Genomic DNA, 20,681 nt, shown 5'->3' on the forward strand with positions numbered 1-20,681 from the left:
TTTGTTTCAAACTTTGCACGCAGTACATTAGACGTGCGAGCTTATCTGGCCGTACGGCAGCTGCCCAGAGAATTAGCCAACGGATTTCATAGAAGCGGTAATGACTCATTAATTCCACTCTTCATGAGATCTGCATCTCTCTGTTGCTAAACATATCACCGTGTCTTCAAATACATGGTCAAAATTAACTTAAAAGTTTTAGCCAATGCCTCCTGCCCTGCTGATCGCTTCAAACTGCCGGCAGTTACGCCGGGGCAGTGCTGGCAGCATTACCTCATTGCGTGTTATGATGCTAATTTTAAATTCCCCAAGGACAAACGTTCGCTTCTGAAGTTGTCACTGCCAGTTTGCTACGCAAGCCACTTCAAAGAGGAGAAATACTGCCTGCGCTGCCTTCCCTGCCTGCCGACGGGCTAGCATAAGGCAATGCCACAACGCCAGCAGGTTTGGGAACCCCTCTGGCTGAAGGAAGGGAGAAATTTGTGCTTTCCCACTTACTTCTTGTGAAAACGACATCCATCGCTTTGTTTTTCTCCTTTTCAGTCCTTTCCTATGTTCTGGTTTTGCGCTGTGTGTTGTCCAGTGGTCCCTCAGCGCTCCCCGAGAGCGAGACAGGACGCGATGGTTGCTGGGGCTGCCTTTTCTCCTCAGCAGCTCACATTACCGGCTTCGGAAATGCTTCAGCCTTCCGGGAGGAGACACAAAACGACTCCATTTTTATAGCACTTGTCTTGATGCAGAAGTATGAAGCACAAATAATTCCTTGGCAGTGTAATCACTGCCTGCTTTTTGCTGTCCCCGGCTAAGGTAGCCAGGGGGGAAAAAAAATCCGCTACCGAAAGCTCTCAAGTCCCTGCAGTGGAACTGCGCAGGGATCTGGCAGGCCAACGCTCTGCCTCCCCCAGCAGCGGGCTTGCCCCAACACCAGCGCGGTGCTAAACGCCGGGTAAGAATAACCCGTCAGCACCGGGAAGGTTCATTTAGGCTGGGCTCTAAGCGGAGCTCGCTGCCGGTCCCCCCGTTCCCACCGGCGGCAGACGGGCCGTGAGCTCCCTCTACCGCGAGGCTGAAGGTACGGAAAGCAAATAAACCCTTTTTGAGAAAAGCTGACAAGCAGGGGTGCTCCCACAGCTGGCAGCCGGACGTTACAGACCAGACTCAAACCCCAGATATCCCTCCAGAAGGCTGAGGCCGGGTACAAGTACTGAGACAGCGCCGAGCCGGGTTTTGTCCAGCAGCCGATGGAAGAAAATCTTGCAGTCCCCGTGAAATCCGTCCGTCTTAAGCCGCACACCTGCCAGAGGTCAGGAGGAGCTGCCTGGGTTATTTGGTTACCCAGGGAAATGCCACCACCCCGCAGGGGACGGGGGCTGACGGGGCACGGCCCTGCCGGTAGCTCCCACTTCTAAAACCAAAGCACAGAAAACTCTTCCTAAAAGCGGCGGCGGCAGCGGCACAGCGTTACCTTTATTGCCTGCGTAACACCCGCGTGAAGTGACAAGCAGAACACAGTATCAATCCATGCACAACAGATACGGAACTGACTCTTGGAAACCTTTCAGAAGAAAAGGAGAACAGTTTGTAAGCTGATACCTCTAGAACCTCATCAGCCAGGTTTCTGATTTACAAACTCACCTTTTTTTTTTCTTTTTTTAAAGCTGGTATTTTAAAATGGTATAGAAATGCTTTACTTGAATACTAAGTGATTAACTTATTTCACAATAAAAATATAGTTTAGTTCTATTAAATTTTCTTCTGAAAATAAATGTTTCTATTTTTCTGCTATGACAATAAATTACAATGATGTATCACAAATGTAGGCTTTAAGCAGATATTTATAAATAAGCGGGAATTAAGTGTTCCACCTACTGTTTAACTGAATTCAAGGAATTTAGTAAGAGATAAGCTGAAGGTGCATTTATAATCCAAACTCAATTTGTCAAGGTAAATACATGTAACTGAAGTAGATGTAAAGGGATTTAATGCTGTGGTACTTGTATATAGGATAAGTATTCATGAATGATCTGTTCCTCTTCCTCCAGTGTTAAATCCAGATAATCCTCTTCATGTTCCGGAATATCCTCTAGGATTTCATTGACTGCATCAGTCTCCATGTCTTCATCTGTTGGTGAACTAGAAGAACCTTCCGAGAAAGAAGAGCAGCAGTGAATTCAAAGGAGCCGGTACCTTCCCTCTCTCCCCAACACGACTGCTCTGCGAGTCTGTTACTGCAAAACCGCCTCACTGGGAACAGCTCTGCGAAGGATATTGCAGGCTGGCGGTTTTTTCCTGTTATTAAAAGCTGCAGGAAAGCCTTAGTTGTACAACAGGGATCACTACAGCTCTGACAAATAACGGAAGAGAGAGAATGTGCAAGTTTCCTTTCCTGAACATGCGCCAGCAGTGTGCTCAGGTGGCCAAGAGGCCCAATGGCATCCTGGCTTGTATCAGGGATAGTGCGGCCAGCAGGACCAGGGAGGTGACGGTGCCCCTGTACTGGGCACTGGTGAGGCCGCCCCTCGAGTGCTGTGTTCAGTGTTGGGCCCCTCACTACAAGAAGGACATCGAGGTGCTGGAGCGTGGCCAGAGAAGGGCAACGAAGCTGGTGAAGGGTCTGGAGCACAAGTCTGATGGGGAGCGGCTGGGGGAGCTGGGGTTGTTTAGTCTGGAGAAGAGGAGGCTGAGGGGAGACCTTATTGCTCCCTACAACTGCCTGAAAGGAGGCTGTAGCCAGGTGGGGGTCGGTCTCTTCTCCCCAGTAACAAGCGATAGGACGAGAGGAAACGGCCCCAAGCTGCGCCAGGGGAGGTTTAGGTTGGACATTAGAAAAAACTTCTTCACTGAAAGAGCAGTCAGGCACTGAACAGGCTGCCCAGGGCAGTGGTGGAGTCCCCATCCCTGGAGGTATTTAAAAGATGGGTAGAGGTGGTGCTCGAGGACATGGTTTAGTGGTGGACTTGGCAGTGACAGGTTAATGGTTGGACTTGGTGATCTTAAGGGTCTTTTCCAACCTAACAATTGTATGATTCTATGATTCTTTGCTAAATGGTGAGTATCAATTACAGTTCTACCACGGACGGGGCACGCGGAAGGAGTATGTGGTCAAATCAGCTGACTGTATAGCACGGATTGGGAATAAACTTCCCGGCAGTCAGAACTCAGATATCAGCACACCAAAAAATCATCATTGTCAGGGGCAGGTCCAGGGAACGTGCTCCAGCAACGTAGTGCTCGCTCTCTGAACGTACAGGCAGGGAGAGGGTGGTTTGTTTTTAAAGAGAACTGTTGTGAGCGAGAACCACGAGACGGGAGAAGCCGGGCTCGCTGGCGGGCTGGAGCGGGCCGGGTGTCCCTCCCGGGGAAGCGAGGATGCAGACAGCCGAGCTCTCCCGCCCGGGGTGCCCAAGCCACAGCCCGCTCAGCGCCGGTCCCTCTTTCCCAGGAGGCCTCCGAAGGTTACACCCCTCTCTTCTGGGATGCGTCCCTCTTGGGCGCTGCCTGCAGCCGACGCGTATCCCCTTGGACGCCCTAACTGTGTTACTAATAAAAGTAGTCTGGGGCGTTACTTGAGGCCCTCTACCAGTATTTAAGCAGAGATTGCTTAATCGCTTTGTACCCGAGCCAGAAGAACAGCCCTCCCCTCCCCTCTCCTCTGCCCGCTGTACGCAACGTTTCTGACCTGCAGACTCCGTAGGCGAGTCTTTTGATGAAGTCGATTCTTCTGAGGGACTGGACCCTTCTGGAGACAGCTGCAGCGAGGCAGGGAGAGCTCCCCCGTAATGAGCAAGGGTTTGGGAAGCTAAGTGGATGTTGCCTTTGAAGACCTTTAAAGCTTGCTCTGCCGACTCACGGCTGAAACCCATATACATCAGCTACAGGAGAGGGGAAAAAAAGTCAAAATAAAAAAATCTGGAGAAATCTAAGCTCATCCAGCACCAGGGCCTGACAGGAATCTGACTGTGCAAGAGGAATGACTATCAGATGCAGAGAGGAAAGCGCTGCATGCCAGGAATTCCAGGACACTGACTCTGGTTTACTGGAACAGTTAACAACAGGGCAGTGACCTATTAAAGGAATGGGGATGTTGAGCAGAATCAAGAGCCTCTTGTTTAATATCAAACCAATTCTTTTTCTGTTTTTCAAAAGGAAACTTCAAAGCACTCCAGCATATTGGGAGGGTGCATGTGCTATTTACTTTTTCTAGGCGATACCGTCTTCTTGCCTATCTGACACTGATTCCGCAGCCACACTAACTCCTGAGGAGCTTTTCAGACGGCCTGTGATGAGAAAGACACATTCCAACTCTCCCTCGTGCACTGCCACGTTTAGAAACTTGAATGAATTTCTCATTTGTTGTCTTTTTCGGATAGAGCGTTAGAGTGCAGACTTTGCTCCGCATCCGTACGTGACAGGTTGGCGTCACGGGCAGGAGGTGCACACGGATCACGTTTTAGCCAGAGTGTGACTTCACCGTGAAGAGCAGATGCCAGACAGTGGAAGTCTGACAGCCTGAGTGACACGGGTCAAAGAAAATTTGTACAGCTTTGCTCAAGGAAGATCTGGTGTGTTTGAAGTTATAATTCAGAAACAAGACAACTGACTCCTAAGAACGCAAAAAGTCTAACTTACTTGATCGATACTTTCCTGGGAAACCTGAAACTGGTCCGTGGCCACAGGATCATCATCATCATCTTCCAACAATAACTCTGGATTGTCAAGAATAAACTACAATAAAACAGAGAAGGGTCAAAATAGAGCAACAGCAATATAATGGACCTCGGTAGGAGACGTATTTAGCCCAACAGTTGATATCATTTAAGTTGGCTGAGGTTTGCTTATATCTGATTCACTGGGTCAGGAAGTGGAAGTTCAGTCATTACAGTTCAGAAAGGGTAGCTATGAACATGGACAACAGGAAATAAGAATCTGCTACACAATAAATAAAAGAAGCAAACCAAGCTGTTTTTGTACAAAAGTACTACTCCTGAACATCACTTACCTTGAAGGCTTGGTCCAGGTTTCCTTGTGTATTATGCAGGGCTACTTGAGCAGCTCTCTTTGAATAGCCCATACTTTTCAAGGTGTTTATGTCTTCCAGGCGCTGCCTTCTTTTGGCTCTCTCCTCCCTCCTTATCTGTGCCTTTTCCTGCAAGAACACAGCCATTACAAAGCGCACTGTGCATGGGAATGCTTCAGCCTTCCCCTCTGCATATAGAGTTTCTTGGATTTACTTCTTTGAGTTTGAATCTCTTGAGGAAAAGGGAGGTTTTTTTCTTTTTAAAATACAGACTGTGCTGCCAGACACTCATTACTAAATGAAGTTGCCTTTCCACGAGCTAGCACTGTTGCCATACTTCCGCTCTCTCTGCGGATCGGCTCTCATGCTACCACAGCTATTACAGGCCCTGTGTGGTAAGCGATAAACCTGTTTGGCAGATGGGCCTGCAGACCAGACTTGCCAAGGACGCGCAGTCAGAACTGGGCACGGAGCCAAGGCGTTCTGCTCAGCCCTTCTCTCAGCCATTTGACTTCTCCATCCACATTTCACTCTCGGAAGTCTACAAGTGCCACCTCAGCTTACCAAACCTAACTTCAGGCACTTCAGATCTGGACAACGCCGTCTTCACTTCACTTTAGCTTCCTTCACTTCAGCACAAAAAAATCCTTCTCCCCTCCTGGATCTTCCACGTCCAAAGCCAAAATATGGTGTGGCTTGATGGTTGTATTGCTGCAGCTCAACCCTCATATTACCCCTCACAGCACTTTACTGTGCAGCCTCTTGTCTTTCAGACCAGCCAAGCCCAGGAGGGACAGCTTGATCAAGGTGGTTTTGTTCCCACATGGAGCATGGCTGACCAGCAAACGCTGGTGCAAAGTCTTGCTATGCACTTCTGTGGTACAGCCACAGGTCTCTGGCTCTCTCATCCCATCTGTTTTGGGACAGAGCTTCCCTTGTTGTACTAAATTTTGGTTTCAAACTTGTGGCAACAGATGTCAAGCTGTCAGTTGCACGGACAGTGCCAGAGCAGGATAATCAAAGTCCTTAACTTAGCACCCTGTTGCACTAGTCACACAAAACACGATCTTCTGGACACCCCAACTAATATGACCCTTGATTTCACGCTTTCACTGCACCATACCTCTCTCCTGTTGGTGATAAGATTGGCAGCGTGCTCCACGTTCCCATGGCATGCTCGCAGGGCAAGGCGGGCTTCCTGTTCGGAGAATCCCAGGAGTGACAGGCGATAAACTTTATCAGGATCTATGGACAGCTCTTCATATAAACGAGATGCCTGTATATAGAAAGACCAAAATGATGCCACTTACGCTGCTGCTAACACACAAACAAACAAAAGTCTCCCCATTTTTCTGAGTAAGCAAAGAACAAGGAGAAGGTGCAAGACAGAGCCCAAACACAGGAGCTAGCGTGAACGACTCGGAAGTTTTACCTAGTGGTGTCTTACCTTCTGAATATACTCAGCAGCCTCCTTTTCTCTGCCGCTGTGATAGTGTCCTATCCCTTGAAGGAGGTAAAGCCGTAGAAATAAAACCTTCTCACGACCATAGCTTCCCTAAAGAGTTGTTTAAACAAGGGAGGGGAAGGGGCACATGGGCAGAAGCATACGGTAGAACATCAATTCATTATCAATAGAACACTTTACACATTTAAAGACGACATAGTCGCTAATATGTGACACTCAGTATGCAGATCAAGCAGCACACCTAAACCGCTGACGATGTCTGTGCATACAAAAGCACGTTTGCCACGACCTTTGTGTCGGGTCCAATGCTTTCGCTACGCTGACAATTACACAACTAGACTGCAGGCTGAGGAGGCACGAGGAAACTTTAAACTTCTAGAAGTCAGTCTTGTAATAGTTGAACAATAACTGAATACATGTAGAAGAAAAAAAAGCCCCCTTAATTAAATCAAAACCAGCGTACTTTGATATCAATAAGTCTCTCGTGGTTCTCCCCGTAGCACCTCTGGAAGCATCGGTGTGCTGTGGACAGCTTTTTCTCTGCGTCATCCAGGCAGTCCAGCTGCTCCAGGCGGAAGTAGCACCACACTATATCCAGCTGCAGTACTGCGTAATTATCAACGGTATTCAGCAGTTCTGGGCTACACTCGCTGCAAAATAAAACAATTACTTTGTTTTTTTGGGAGAGGTGGTTTATTTTTTCCACACGCTTTGTACCCCTAATAAAACAACATGCTAGAAACACGCATACTCGCTTATTTGAGAAAGCACACGTCATATTTCAGGTAGCAAACTGATGTCGGTGGAACTTTAATAAAGCACTGATCTCCCACCACATTCAGTAACACACAGGGCACTAATGATAACACTACATCTCGAAGAATTACAGTAGTCACAACTCGTTACTATTTAAGACAGCATCTCTTTAAAAGCAGAGTGGAATTAAACCCTGTGTAATCTTTGAGAGGACAGAGAAACTGTCTTCCTTAGCGCATGTGAATGTGCCAAGTCCTGTGCTGGTCTCCTTGCATGTGCATACAGATGAGAAACAGATGGGACAGCATTACTTTTGGGGATCTCAAAACAGCAATTTCAGGCTCTGACTGCTGACAGGAAAGTAGTTTCCTTGCAGAAACCCTGGTATTGTTACTGACCTCAGCCATCGGCTCCACCTTTTACAAGAAATTATTACTTCACAGGAGCAATTGCAAGAGTATCTGTAACTGTCTCTCAAGCTAATGCAGTTTATAGCCTAGCATATGAATACAGACGGTTTCTGTTTATGCTGATATGAAAGATTAAATTGCCCAGTGGCAGTATCTGTTTCAGCCCTTCTACGTGGAGCCACCTGTCACTGCGAGTCAGAGCCTTTGTCTGCTGCTTCCCATCGTCTGCAGAGGGGTGTGAAGCAATCCCGGGCAAAACGGGCCCTGATTTATGCGCACAGGTAGAGCTGATACTGTTCCTGTATTAGGCTGACAGTAAAGGAAGGAGACATGAGGACTCAAACAGGTTCTTACCAGAAGTGTTTATCAGCATCCAACAAATATGGCAGTGCTATTTCATATTCCTTCTTCTTCATTAATGCTCTGCCCTTCTCGTGATAACCCATTGCCAGCACAAGTGCCTAGAAAAAACAGATTGAGACTTTTTGTTTGCACCTCCCCAAGTCACTTCTGTAACTGAAAAGAAGTATCTAGGTAATCCATTAGAGCCCTTCTTCTTCCTAGAAAAATACCATGGTATCAGTTCTGTAAGAGCAGTACTATTTCACATCGCTCCATACTTTTCTCCCATCTGCTAACGTTGGATATTGTCTAATTAAAAGCAATGATTGTTACTGACACATGAAATGTTGCACCAAGTTTATTTTGAGAATGCAACCCTAGATAGATTTTCAATGATGAGTGATAAAAAGCTAAGCATTTTCCTGGGTGCTACATTTCCTAACAGCAGCAAATTTGTTTTGCTTTGCTATTACAACTACCTTGTAAAACCTAACGATTCACCTCCTCCAAAACCTCAGAACTGAAAATTAAATTTTGAATGTGGCAGGAAAACACTCTAGTTCCTGCAGTATGACAAATGGAAACGTAAATAATATTTCTGCCTAGAAACAATCTGCAATATTTCTTCTCACCCACGTTCAATACTGATGAAATCTCGTGGACTTGAACATTTGATGCTTTAACTCCTCAGGTGAATTACAACTTTCAGCACTTCATCAGAACAGCAGCATTGTGAGAATGGACAGCTGTTATTCCAATCATTCAGCATCTCCAGATGATGCAGAAAACACAGCATGCCTCAGAGGAGGCGAGGGCAGCAGTAAGAACACGTTGGGGCCTGCTCATTTCTTCCCGAGCTATTTTTTTGTTACTGGGTGTCATTCCAAGTACTTGTAAAGATTTTTATTTATCTTCAGGAAATTCAGCAATCTTAAAAGACAGCATCTATCACTATTCTTCTGCTTCAGCAGCCAACATCAGGTATGTCACTCCTACTGTAATTCAATCCATGCACCCACCCAAAGATATTTTCAGTTGAGAACATGAAATTTTCTTGAATGGTGAGCAAATTTAAATTTGAGAGGGGTCACAATGCAAAAGATCTCAAAACTATTTTAAAAGAGTCCGATTTTGAGAGACTCATCAAGTTTCCAACTGAAACGGAGGCTTAACGAACAAGTTATTTTCATATTGTTCTAGGGCACCCAAAATTTAAAATAGGTGCTAGGATATAACAAAGTTAAAGCTCATCTTAAAACACAAAAATAAGATGTGGACCACACAGGGGTTAGTGCAAGATTAGACCTGCAATTAGATCAGCAATGAGAGGTCTGTCTCCAGATGACTGAAGTATTCCCAATTGCAGAGTTCTACTTTAATTTTATTTCAACATTATTTTTATTAAGCAAACATCTACTGGACCCAGGGTTACATCCCAAAAAAGTCTGACTGTATTTCAATCCCATATTTGAAATGCTTCATGAATCAAGCTTTAAAAAGCTGTCCTTGTAGCTTTGTAAGATACTTCTACCTACTTTTTTAGCTTGAGGAGGAATCTCAATTGACCTTCCAGTCTGATTAGCGATATCTAGGTATGGAACAGAATCTGGATCCAAGTACTCCTCTGAAAGAGAAGAAAAAGCAGTTTAAATTTTAAGTACCACCTTCGACAGAGTAACTCTGCTGTTGTAAGAGTATGTCAGTAAGCACATGGTTAAACAAAAAAGCAAACAAACAACAAAAAAACAGAATTACATATAAAGGCTGCATCTGTGTCTTGGGCAGACCTACCAAAAATGGCCCTGATCAGACAAACGTGAGGAACTTTGAGAAAGGTCACTAAGGAAAAGGCCCTGTTCATCCAGAAATTTAGACACAACATTAGAAGTTACATGAATTGTAAAGAATTTTTTGCAGAAGACAAAACACTTACATTTTACACAATATAACATTTGAAATGCTTTATCAAGTAAAGCATAGAATATAAAGAAAAACACAACTGAGCACAGTTAAAAAACTGAAAAAAAAAACAAAAATAGAGCTCAGTATTTTCCTTTCCCCACATTTTTAACGCTTATAACCAAACTACCAATTTTGTTTTCACTTCCATCTGATTTGAAATGAAAAGATGCTTTTCTTCTAAACAAAAGACAGTTGAGCAGGAGTTTGCTGAGATTAAAAGCTTCTGCCCTGCAATTTTTCTCAGATGAAACAAAAGGGTTGTTAGATCCTTTCTACACTTCACACAGAACCTGTGAGCCCATGACAGACTCCACTCTATACTCTGCCATTGTGCTATAACTGACAGACAGTGGTAAATACCTTAAAGAGGCCCTCTACAGGATGCAAGGGCTGAGGTCTAAATTACCCCTTAAATCCTTAAGAGGAATCACTTCTTTTGTTTGTTCAAAATCTGATATTATAGTAAGAAACAGGCTGTCACTGACCATTAAAAGAAGCTTTGTTCAGGTATTTTTACATTTGGCAGGAATTCACTCCATACTCAGTTTCACAGTTTCTTGTTTGGGGATTTTTGAAACAATAAAATAGAGAAGTGATTTAAACTCACCATCCAGCAACGCAATTCACAAACACAACCTCATTTTGAAAAATTATTACTGTTAAACTGATTACATTCCTTTAACTTAATCCACAGTTGCCAGCAATCAACATGAAATGCAACGAGAGCAGAACAGCCACATTACAGATGAGAATGACAAGTGAGCTGTTCTGCACAATGAAACCATGGTTACGCACAGCCATATCTGAGGTAAACTACAAAAAAGTGTGTAATGACTTATAATACATTATTCCACTCTGCTTATGTCTACAATAAATTTAAAGCCTGCTCTCAAGAGTCGTCAGTCCCTTAACTGTCAAGTGCCAATTAAATAATAATTGATTCATATCATATCCTTCTCAAAGTGCCAGATGTTTTCTAGCATTCTAGTTGTGTAAGAAGAGTTGAAGAGGAAGTTTAGTCAACTTAAAATCCAGCTTTCAAGTAGGTAAAAAACCTAGAAAAGTAGAAACTGAAATCCAGCCACAGTACAGGCACTCTTCTATGCTGAAAGCCCACTGAGAAGATAATTTCTGATGCATAAGACTTAACGAATATCCATATCCTCTCCACCAACAAAAAAACCCCCAACAACCCCTCTTACCTCTCTCTGCTAGAATTTCCAAACCCTTCTTAGTCCTTTGCATCTTGTCATTTATTTCTTTTTCCTTCTTGCACTGCAGTTCTTCTTCCTGAACTTTTCTTTTAGTTTCCTCGTCACTCTGTTCCAGTTGAAGTACCATCACTTTTGCATTGTGTGTTACACCTTGGTCTTCAAGGGTTTTGCCTGCAAAATAGAGTATGATGAATACAATCCAAAGACCCTATTTGTGAAGAGAGACCATTTTACATTGTAATGTCATTGGCGGGGGGGAAACACTACCCACAAACAGAACAACCTGAACAGCCCCTTGCCTTACTCATGCTGGACTGAAGAACTGCAGTAATTACTCAAGAACGCAATCAAAACCCCTGCCAATTACTGACATATTCAGCAGAAACTCAGAAATTAGAATCAGACTTGCATCTTAAAAGTGCTTTTTAAATGACTGGTATGTTTCCTTGCTTGCTTTTTTCAGAACATTCAAAAAATATGATTGTTTCTATTTCAGTTAACTGATCTTCAGGCAAAAACTGGCACAACAACATGTCCAGGAGCATACACCACAACAGTAACAGTCCAGAGGAACTGGGAATTGAATCTGAGTTCCTGTCGTCAATTCCATGGCTCTAATTCTGACATATTCTAAGGGAAATAAATATGTCAGATGCTTAGGCCATCAATAAAGAGAAAGCTGTTGTCATCACTTCCCACAACGTCTGACAAGTTGAACATGTGTAAAGCATTACAAAAGGCTTTTGAATGTGCTGCTACACAATACAGTTTTTGAGGAAATTTAGGGTTTCTCTTGAATGTGTTTCAACACTTGAAAAACAGATTTTCAACATTTATTACAGGATTCCTACAATTGCTCTAATTCTATCTAAGAATTTTGATCATTATAATTTATTATATTTCCTGTAGAGCAGAACCTGACAAATGTAATTTCAGAAATTCCCAAGGAACAGCAGTTCACAGAGTTGCAAGAACTTTTTCTTCTCAGAATCAGTAAACTAGAAAATTATTGTAGAAGTATACATACCCAGGTCAAGCTGCTTCTTATTTATGATTATTTTGATAGCATTTTCTTTTAATGCATGTTCCTGTGCTATCCTGTGAAATAAATCATTTCACCCATGAATATAAATTTGTAAGGCTATACAATATTTCTGTTAGAATAGCAATAAAACTTAAAAATGAGTATGCTTGTAACTGGCTTAAAAGTTTGGCTATAAAAGGCTGCTAGAAATAAAATAACATCATCAGAAAGCTTTGTATACCATATAGGGAAAATTTGGGATACAGAAAGCGAAAAAGCAAAACAGACAGAAAAGAATCTGATTTTATGAGGCTTAAAAACACAGAAGGAAGAGAAGCTAATGTTCACTGTTCAGAAGACCTGCCCAGTTGCAGATCTGGAATACTGATCACCAGTGCCTTCTCAGGTACTGGCTGGGGATTTACAGAGAATGATCTTCTTCCACAGTTGCAACTTTCCTGTTTTCCATCTGCTAAACCACAGCTTCTTACATGAAGAACTCCCCTATAGGGACACTGGGCATCCTATTCAAACATACTGAACAAACATACATGCTAAGAAAAAGCTTAATCGAACAAATAGTGCTCCGTTTGTCTTCTTTTTAGTTCTGTATGACAGTATGCCATCTCATTAGAGAAGTACCAAGGGTGATTACACTTACTGTGATCTGAGCTCCTTGCCTGTGATGAACAGGTTAGTTTCCAGTGGGATTTTTCTGCTCTGTAGTAATTATATTGGGTGGGGGAAAGGAAGAGGGAAGGAAAAAAGCATGATATCAAGATACTTTTGACATTTTCTTAATTAATTGTTTTACAACAACTACAATTTCTTTTTCAAATAATAATCACGTTAATAGGGTTATGGTTGGGCATACATATTAGTAATTTCTGAGTAGGGAGTCTTGTACTTGCTATACAGTGCTAAAAATCATGCTCAACGTGACCCCACAATGTGCTCTCGCAGCCCAGAAAGCCAACCGTATCCTGGGCTGCATCACAAGAAGGGTGGCCAGCAGGGCGAGGGAGGGGATTCTGCCCCTCTACTCCGCTCTGGTGAGACCCCACTTGCAGCACTGCCTCCAGCTCTGCGGTACACAATATAAGAAGGCCATGGACCTGTTGGAGTGAGTCCAGAGGAGGGCCACAAAGATGATCAGGGGGCTGGGGCACCTCTCCTATGAAGACAGGCTGAGAGAGCTGGGGTTGTTCAGCCTGGAGAAGAGAAGGCTCCGGGGAGACCTTACTGCAGCCCTTCAGTACCTGAGGGGGGTCTACAAGAAAGCTGGAGAGGGACTTTTTACAAGGCCAAGTAGTGACAGGACAAGGGGTAATGGCTTTAAACTGAAAGAGGGTAGATTTACATTTGATATAAGGAAGAAATTCTTCACCGTGAGGGTGGTGAGGCACTCGATCGGGTTGCCCAGGGAAGCTGTGGATGCCCCATCCCTGGAAGTGTTCAAGGCCAGGTTGGATGGGGCTTTGAGCAACCTGGCCTAGTGGAAGGTGTCCCTGCCCATGGCAGGGGGGCTGGAACCAGATGGTGTTTAAGGTCCCTTCCAACCCAAACCGTTCTGTGATTCTATGATAATAAGCATTGTAACAGCAGGAGATTCAGAATTAGATAATTCTAAATTCAGAACCAAACAATTTAAACTGGCTAATTTAATTATGCACTTCCAATCTTAACTCTGCTTTGTAATTATGCCACTCACCTGTGACTGGCTAAGTTATGATTAATTCCTATTAGTGTCTCTGGTCCCAAATTAGATAAACTGAAATTTTAAATTAATTAATTCCCCTATGCCCAGTAGCATTGTAAAGAGAAATTATGAAATGATTTGTTTGTTTTAACTGCATGGCAATCACTTAACACCCTCTACCCTTTAGCCCATCGCATTCCCTGGTAATTATTTTTCACTACAGGAGAGAGAACAATCATGATTGTGCGCTGTGTTTTTCTAAGTATTCAGTAGGGGAAAAAAAAAAAAAAAGTCCTTCTGAAGCCTGGGTTACCATCTAAGATCTTGTTCAGAAAAAAAACATTACCTTTTTCCAGAGTGAACATTCACTTCTGTTGCTGATAAGACAACTACAACTTTTAAGTGCACCTCAACAAAGAACTTCTCTTTCACCGTTATCAGAGCAGATGAAGACATATAGCATTGGGGAAGGTGCTGCTCCTGCATACGATCAAAACTAGGAAGTGATTGGAGATAGCTGTTGCGCTTGCTAGAGACTGTTTTTTAAGGGGGAAATATTCCCAGTTAAGAGGCTTTGTATTACTAAGAACCTAACCAAGGGCCTGCTCTCTGTCCTGTGACCAACCTGCACAGCACGCTCCACATCCCTATGGTTGAATCCTCTCAACCTTCAAAGCAGAGCAGCTGTATCCACAGTGCCATCTGAGATCGGTCCCTGGCCCACGTCAGCCCTCACACTGTGCCTGGGCATTGCTTGGCCGGACACCAGGGGGCTGGGACAAACCACATCAGAGCCGACGCTCACAGCCTGACGGTATGGATGTCCACCAAACAGTGGCCAGCCTGCCTCCACCTGTGTTTAGCTGACTAGGGCAGATGTAGCCACAGAATCTGGTATGGTGACCAGTCTGACACTGATTTAATTAGATTCACATCATTATTCTGGCATATTTTATGTGCGAAACTAAAGGTTGAAGCCTGGCTTTAAAAGGGCAAGACTTAATTCAGTTCTATCTTTGTGAAGCTTTTAGGAGCCTAACTTAGAAGGGAACAGATGAGTACCGTCACAACAGAAAATCCTGCCTCTCATTTCCAAGTTCAAACACTGGACATACCTATTTTAAAGTAAGTTGAGTTAGCTGCCTGGGCTGGAATAGTTACACAAAGATAATGTTATCACTGTAAGAACATTGCCGCATGCCATGGTTAAAAGCTAAAGGAGTTCTTTTCAATATCATCACCCATACATGGCCTACGATGACACCAAGTTGAAGTTGCTTATTGCACTTAAAGAGAATTTTTTTTTTTATATTAAAGCTGTCATTTAAACAAAAGCTGTGGTAATACAGTGATATTCATATGCTAACTCAACTTGAGGTATTCTACAGTTGAAAAAATACACCTGCTCTTTACTGCTAATATGAACAGTTACGTCAGAAGGAATCAAACTGAACTAGATAGACACTTAAATCTAACTTACTTTTCTTAATGGAAAGATAATTTCTCATTAAATCCTAAAGGGAAGACAATTACCCTTCTCCCAATATTATACGACTTTGCCATGATATTATGACATACCTGGGAAACTGAAATATACCTACATAACTCCCCCTCCCCCCACATTTTATATACCTAACATAGATCTCTCATACAAAACACCTGAAAAAGTTGAAGAAATGAAAATATTTGCATTAGATACATATCTAGAATTCAAAAGGCCATCAAAGTAAAGCTACTTATCCTGACTTTTCTGCAATGTCACTTACTTTTCTACGAGGCAGATATATATCAAGTCTCGCAATCCCAGTCACTTTAAAATTTTCATTTCCTGTTCCACGCTCAATTGCTTTACACCGTATTTCTTCAAGCATATTCTCTGTATCGTTCTCATTGATATTCAGCTTGGATGAATATTTTTGTACAAGCTCCTAAGAAAACATCAAGAAATACTGGGGAAATGCACCAGCAGTATGACATGGAAGATGCATGACATCAATTCAGAGAGAATATTTACCTTAATCTCTTTACCAGCTTCTTTTTTTTCATTTGTATATGGTGGTTTCCATAGCTGAATTTTGTCCTCTCTTAAGCAACTTGTCAGTTTTGCTATTAAATACTTCTTTTGCGCCATTCTTTTAAAACAAAAGCACAGTTGGAAGGGAAAAGAAAGAAAAATAATCAATCTTTTAATATAGCCTTCCTGTACTAAGATACTGTACTTTTTCAAGAAGTCTACGTGACATTTTGGAATTCTGCAAAAAAAGTTGAGTATAAAACGCATTCCATGCCTTTTGGTGGGGAGGGGAACCTGAGTCCAAACTATTATAAAAAATTGGAAAGGGAGTGAAACCTGGGTTGGAGTAGGGATAATTCAGAAACCCCCTGCATTGGACCTTGCCAATTCAAGACAAATTAAACCTCTTCCTGACCCCTCATGCAAGCTGGAATTGCAGAAGGTACTGATTCATCAAAATCCATGATTCAATTCTTCTGCCCTGCCCTGGACAGGGCTGCTCAATCCACCGCCCCTCTAAGATGTGTCCCTGCTGTACCTCTGCGTTCCTGCTTCTCCCATGTCCCTACTTTAACAGCCTTTCTATGTCAGTGGACAGTTGAACATGAATTATTGCTAGCTAAGCACAAAAAGTAAACAGGATGGGGGGGGGGGGAGCGAAAGGAAGGTGGCGAGGTGGGGGTCGGTCTCTTCTCCCAAGTAACAAGGGATAGAACAAGAGGAAACGGCCTCAAGTTGCGCCAGGGGAGGTTTAGATTGGGTATTACGAAAAATTGCTTCATGGAAAGGGCAGTCGGGCACTGGCACAGGCTGCCCAGGGAAGCGGCTGAGTCCCCATCCCTGGAGGTATTTAAAAGCCGGGTAGATGTGGTGCTTAGGGACATGGTTCAGTGGTGGACCTGGCAGTGCTGGGTTAACGGTTGGACTTGATGATCTTAAAGGTGTTTTCCAACGTAAACGATTCTATGATTCTATGACAGAAGTGTCAGGAGGGAACATCTCAGAACCACAAGCTCCACCATGAGAAGACCATAAGGTAAAGCTCCCAGCCCTCCAGCAAAGTGAGATCAGCTAGAGTGCAAAGAGCAGACAATGATCTACGCCTCCCCTCCCCAAGCTCAACCATTTATCAAGCAAACAAGTTTAATAGTATCATAAAATGGTACTGTAAAGTTCTGGTTTCACAGAGACGGAATAGCAGGGTGCCACTTTTCATAGTCCAAGAGATGCTCTTCCCACTGCAGGCACACGGGGCACAAGCAACAAAGTGCAGAGGCTGAGACCAGAGATGAAGTGTGCTGTAAATCTGCACCAGGCATTAAAGTACCCATCACTGGGGAGAAGATGACAGTGAGCTGAACAGAGCAGCTCCCTGGCTCACAGGTAAGAGTTTAGGCTGAATTCATCACAAGTTATTCTCGTTCAGCTCAGAGAAAGTCGCAACCACTGTGAGTGGGCATACCCCCGAAAGAAAACAAAAGGAAGGCAGAGAGAGGGCAAGCAAAGGCTGATGCAGTGAGCTCAACAGAAGAAAAAACAAAGAAAATCTATGTGCATATCAAAGCATGGGAGACTTTTGGCTCTTGGACACTGAGAATCATATGGAAGAAGATGTCCTTTAATTTATACAGAAAAGCATTTAAAATGTTGGCATATATGCACTAAGGTTGGCATTGAAATTTGATTAATCAGTTTCACTTTTCTTTCAGTGGTTTTCTTTTCTCATTCTTATTTATTAGCACATAGCTCTCAGGAGAAAAGAGGACAGAAAAGAAGAATCAAACATTTCTATCCATTTTTCTAGTTTCAAAGACTGTTCCCTGCTCAGAAAAACACTATTTGAGAGAAAAAAAAAAACCGCAGGCAAACATCCAATGTGCGGTAACTTTACTGGTTAACCTTACCTTAACCCCAGCTTTAGCGAGCTACAAAGAATCTTTGAATGCTGCAAAGACAATAGTCTCTTCTAAAGAGGAATCAGAAGAATTAACTGAGCAAGTGGATGGTTTAACAATCCTTCCTGTTTGATTGCTATAATTTGCATTCCACTAGGAGAGACAACCATGCATTCTTTTTCTTGCTGGGATGATGTTGTTGTTATTATTACTTTGGGGCCAAGGCAAAATATGGCATTTACAAAGCAGAAAGCAACAAACATGCTCAATTTTCAAGAGATTGCATTGACGTTATTAATGCAGCTTTCCCCCTTTTCCAAAGTATGCCAGGCAATTCTCACGAACAACCTGTAACCATCATTTCCCCACTTTTAGGTTATGCTGAAGAACTATTTTATAGCTATAATTCTACTTAACATTACCTTAAGAAACAAAAAAGGTATCCATGGCTTTGGGGATAAATTCTAAAATTGCAACTTATGTTTAAGACTATGAATTGTAGATACAAGTGGCATTTATAAACTGGTCATTCATCTTTTTAACAATACTGTTTTATAAGTTTGTGATTTCTTACTAAGGTATTAAAACAGAAAACAGCACTGGAGTCTCCAATTAAAACTTATTCTTTCCAACCCTCTATTAAAAAAAGAGAAATTTTGCTTTCACAAACACAAAAGCTATCATTTTATATGTAACACTTCTAACATTTATCATAAATTCCTATTTCACCACAACTAAATTGCCAGAGAATCCTTAGCAAAAATGTTTATGACTTACTTTTCCATCAGCCAACACCACAAGTGCTCCTGACATGATTTCACTTTCGGTGAGAGCTGAAAGGGACTTTCTCAAAACGAATTTCTGTAAGCAATCCAGGGTATTTCCCAAAGGCCATTTTGAATGCAAGACTGAGTTTTTGCAACTAAAATGTCATCCTCTAAAGTCAGTTAGTCTTATATACGACATTAAAGAAAACAATTGCAGAAATAAGGTTCAAAGGCCGAATTTTTGAGGGAAGGAATAGAAGATTCTGAGAGTGGTTTACTAATAAAGCAGTACACATTATTTTTTCCCTAAAAACAGCTACCTGGCGCAACTATGACACCCCGCCTTTAGCCATGAGGGGATGCAAAAGACTGCAGCAGCATCATGTGCAAAAAAACCCCCGAGCCAGAAGCTCAACGCGAGGATGGAGACCCAAACACGGCCAGCCCCAGCCTGGGGCGTCCTTAGGCCTCCCCAAGGCCACATCCAGTCTCTCCCCTACCACGACAGCACCGAGACCACAAGTGACCGGTGTCACCAGGGGATGTTAAACGGGGCGGGGGGGTCTCAGGCACCTCCAAAACACCGGGAGCCCTCGGGCAACCACAGCAGGGGCCTCCCATGGCGGCAGCGGAGCTGATGCGCCCAGCCCCCGCTTCTGAGCGGGGCAACCCCGAGGCGGGAGGCGCCCAGGCCGAGCGGGCACCGCGGGGCGGGGGGGGGGGGGGCGGGCAGAGGGGCGCTCCCCGCCACACCGCCGGGACGGGGCACCCACCTGCGCCCGGCGGCGGAGGCCGGGCCTCGGGGCCCAGGCGGTCTCTGAGGGGAGCTCGGGCCCTCACGCAGCGGCGGTGCGGGCGGGGGCCGCCCTCCCTAAGGCGACGGGGCCGGGGCGGCAGCTCGGACCCCAGCAACGGCCGGGGGCGGCGGGGGGGCGGGGCCGCGCGCGTCACACCGGCCCGGTGTGGGCGGGGGGGCCGGTGCCTACGGAAGCCCGGCAGGCCCGGGGGAGCGGGAGGGAGGCGGGTGCTCGTCACGTGGTTGAAGCCGCGCTCCGCCCGCCATCTTAGCGCCCCCGCCTCAGGCGGGCGGGGCGGTCCGAGGCGGGCTGCGGTCGGTGGCGGGTGCTGCTGTCCCCGTGATGTCGTACAGCCCAGCCGGGTTTGCTTGTCGCCGGGGATGTGGTGCTGGGGGTCCCGTGGTGCTTGGCTACCTGAGCGAGTCTCCCTTCCGGGAGGGGTTCGGGCTTGGAGGAGGCACTGCAGCCACCCCTCAGCTGCAGCCTCTCCATTGGTGAGGCAAAAGAGTCACAGAGTGGTTTGGGTTGGAAGGGACCTTAAAGATCATCTGGTTCCAGCCCCCCTGCCATGGGCAGGGACACCTTCCACTAGGCCAGGTTGCTCAAAGCCCCATCCAACCTGGCCTTGAACACTTCCAGGGATGGGGCATCCACAGCTTCCCTGGGCAACCTCTTCCAGTGCTTCACCACCCTCAGAGTGAAAAATTTCTTCCTTGGATCTACTCCAAATCTACCCTCTTTCAGTTTAGAGCTATTACCCCTTGTCCTATCACTATGTGCCCTTGTAAGGGGCTAAAATTCTTGTCAGTGCTGAGAGGGAGCATTTCCCAAAAGGCTGAGGTGCTGTGAAAGGTGCCAGAGAGGATTAATGTGTGGGTTTTTTTGCTGTGCTCTTTGAGGGCAGTGTTCAGGGTGAGCTTTCATACGTGGGCTTACATTTCCCCTTCTGGGGTGGCGGGCAGGTTCTTCCCTGGTCATGGGGCTGTTAAAACTTAACCTTGTTTCAGAGACTGGGCTGGAAGAATACATGGGGGGGGGGTGTGGGGAAAATCTGGTACTACACACCACGTCAAGCTGAGGTGGTGTTGGAGTGTCTCTTCTCGTCCCGACAATGCCCTAGAGCGGGAGCAGGGTATGTGGCTACACAGACGTTTGGCTGTACAACGTAGGCTGCTCGATGTTGTATTTGTATGTGAGGCCCTGAAGGGGTTGGGGCTTGTTCCTGGAATCTTTTTGGTCCCTGTAAAAGACATACGTGTTCTTTTAATGGGTTACACCAGAAATAATTAACTCGTGGGTTAATTCTTTCATGTGACCAG

At 44.6% G+C, this 20,681-nt stretch overlaps 1 protein-coding gene across 3 annotated transcripts; it reads right to left on the reverse strand.

Annotated features, from left to right (window-relative positions):
• Positions 1-638: 638 nt before the first annotated feature.
• On the reverse strand, positions 639-19,475 carry NUB1 (negative regulator of ubiquitin like proteins 1). Of its 3 annotated transcripts, none has more exons than XM_082307556.1 (16): positions 19,339-19,475; positions 15,904-16,021; positions 15,656-15,817; positions 12,852-12,910; positions 12,194-12,264; positions 11,155-11,337; positions 9,526-9,614; positions 8,003-8,109; positions 6,946-7,132; positions 6,465-6,572; positions 6,141-6,293; positions 5,000-5,146; positions 4,630-4,725; positions 3,680-3,872; positions 1,466-2,143; positions 639-685 (listed from the first exon to the last, which is right to left on the reverse strand). In XM_082307556.1, exons 2-15 carry the CDS (start codon positions 16,018-16,020, stop codon positions 1,980-1,982), a joined length of 1,836 nt encoding a protein of 611 aa, XP_082163682.1. In that variant the 5' UTR covers position 16,021; positions 19,339-19,475; the 3' UTR covers positions 639-685; positions 1,466-1,979. The 3 variants fall into 3 exon arrangements, with proteins under 3 accessions (XP_082163682.1, XP_082163680.1, XP_082163681.1); XM_082307554.1 differs by lacking the exon at positions 19,339-19,475 and adding an exon at positions 18,576-18,633; XM_082307555.1 differs by lacking the exons at positions 639-685; positions 19,339-19,475 and adding exons at positions 1,221-1,294; positions 18,576-18,633.
• Positions 19,476-20,681: the final 1,206 nt, after the last annotated feature.

Source organism: Platalea leucorodia, assembly GCF_965183815.1.
Source record: "Platalea leucorodia genome assembly, chromosome: 1".
NCBI lineage: Eukaryota > Metazoa > Chordata > Aves > Pelecaniformes > Threskiornithidae > Platalea > Platalea leucorodia.

Coding starts and splice junctions, on each gene's coding strand:
- NUB1 (XM_082307554.1), bottom strand. Junction 9,615..11,154: donor GGAAATTCTAGCAGAGAGAG/GTAAGAGGGGTT, acceptor CTTCTCTTTCAG/AGGAGTACTTGGATCCAGAT. Junction 3,873..4,629: donor CCCAGGAAAGTATCGATCAA/GTAAGTTAGACT, acceptor CCTCTCCTGTAG/CTGATGTATATGGGTTTCAG.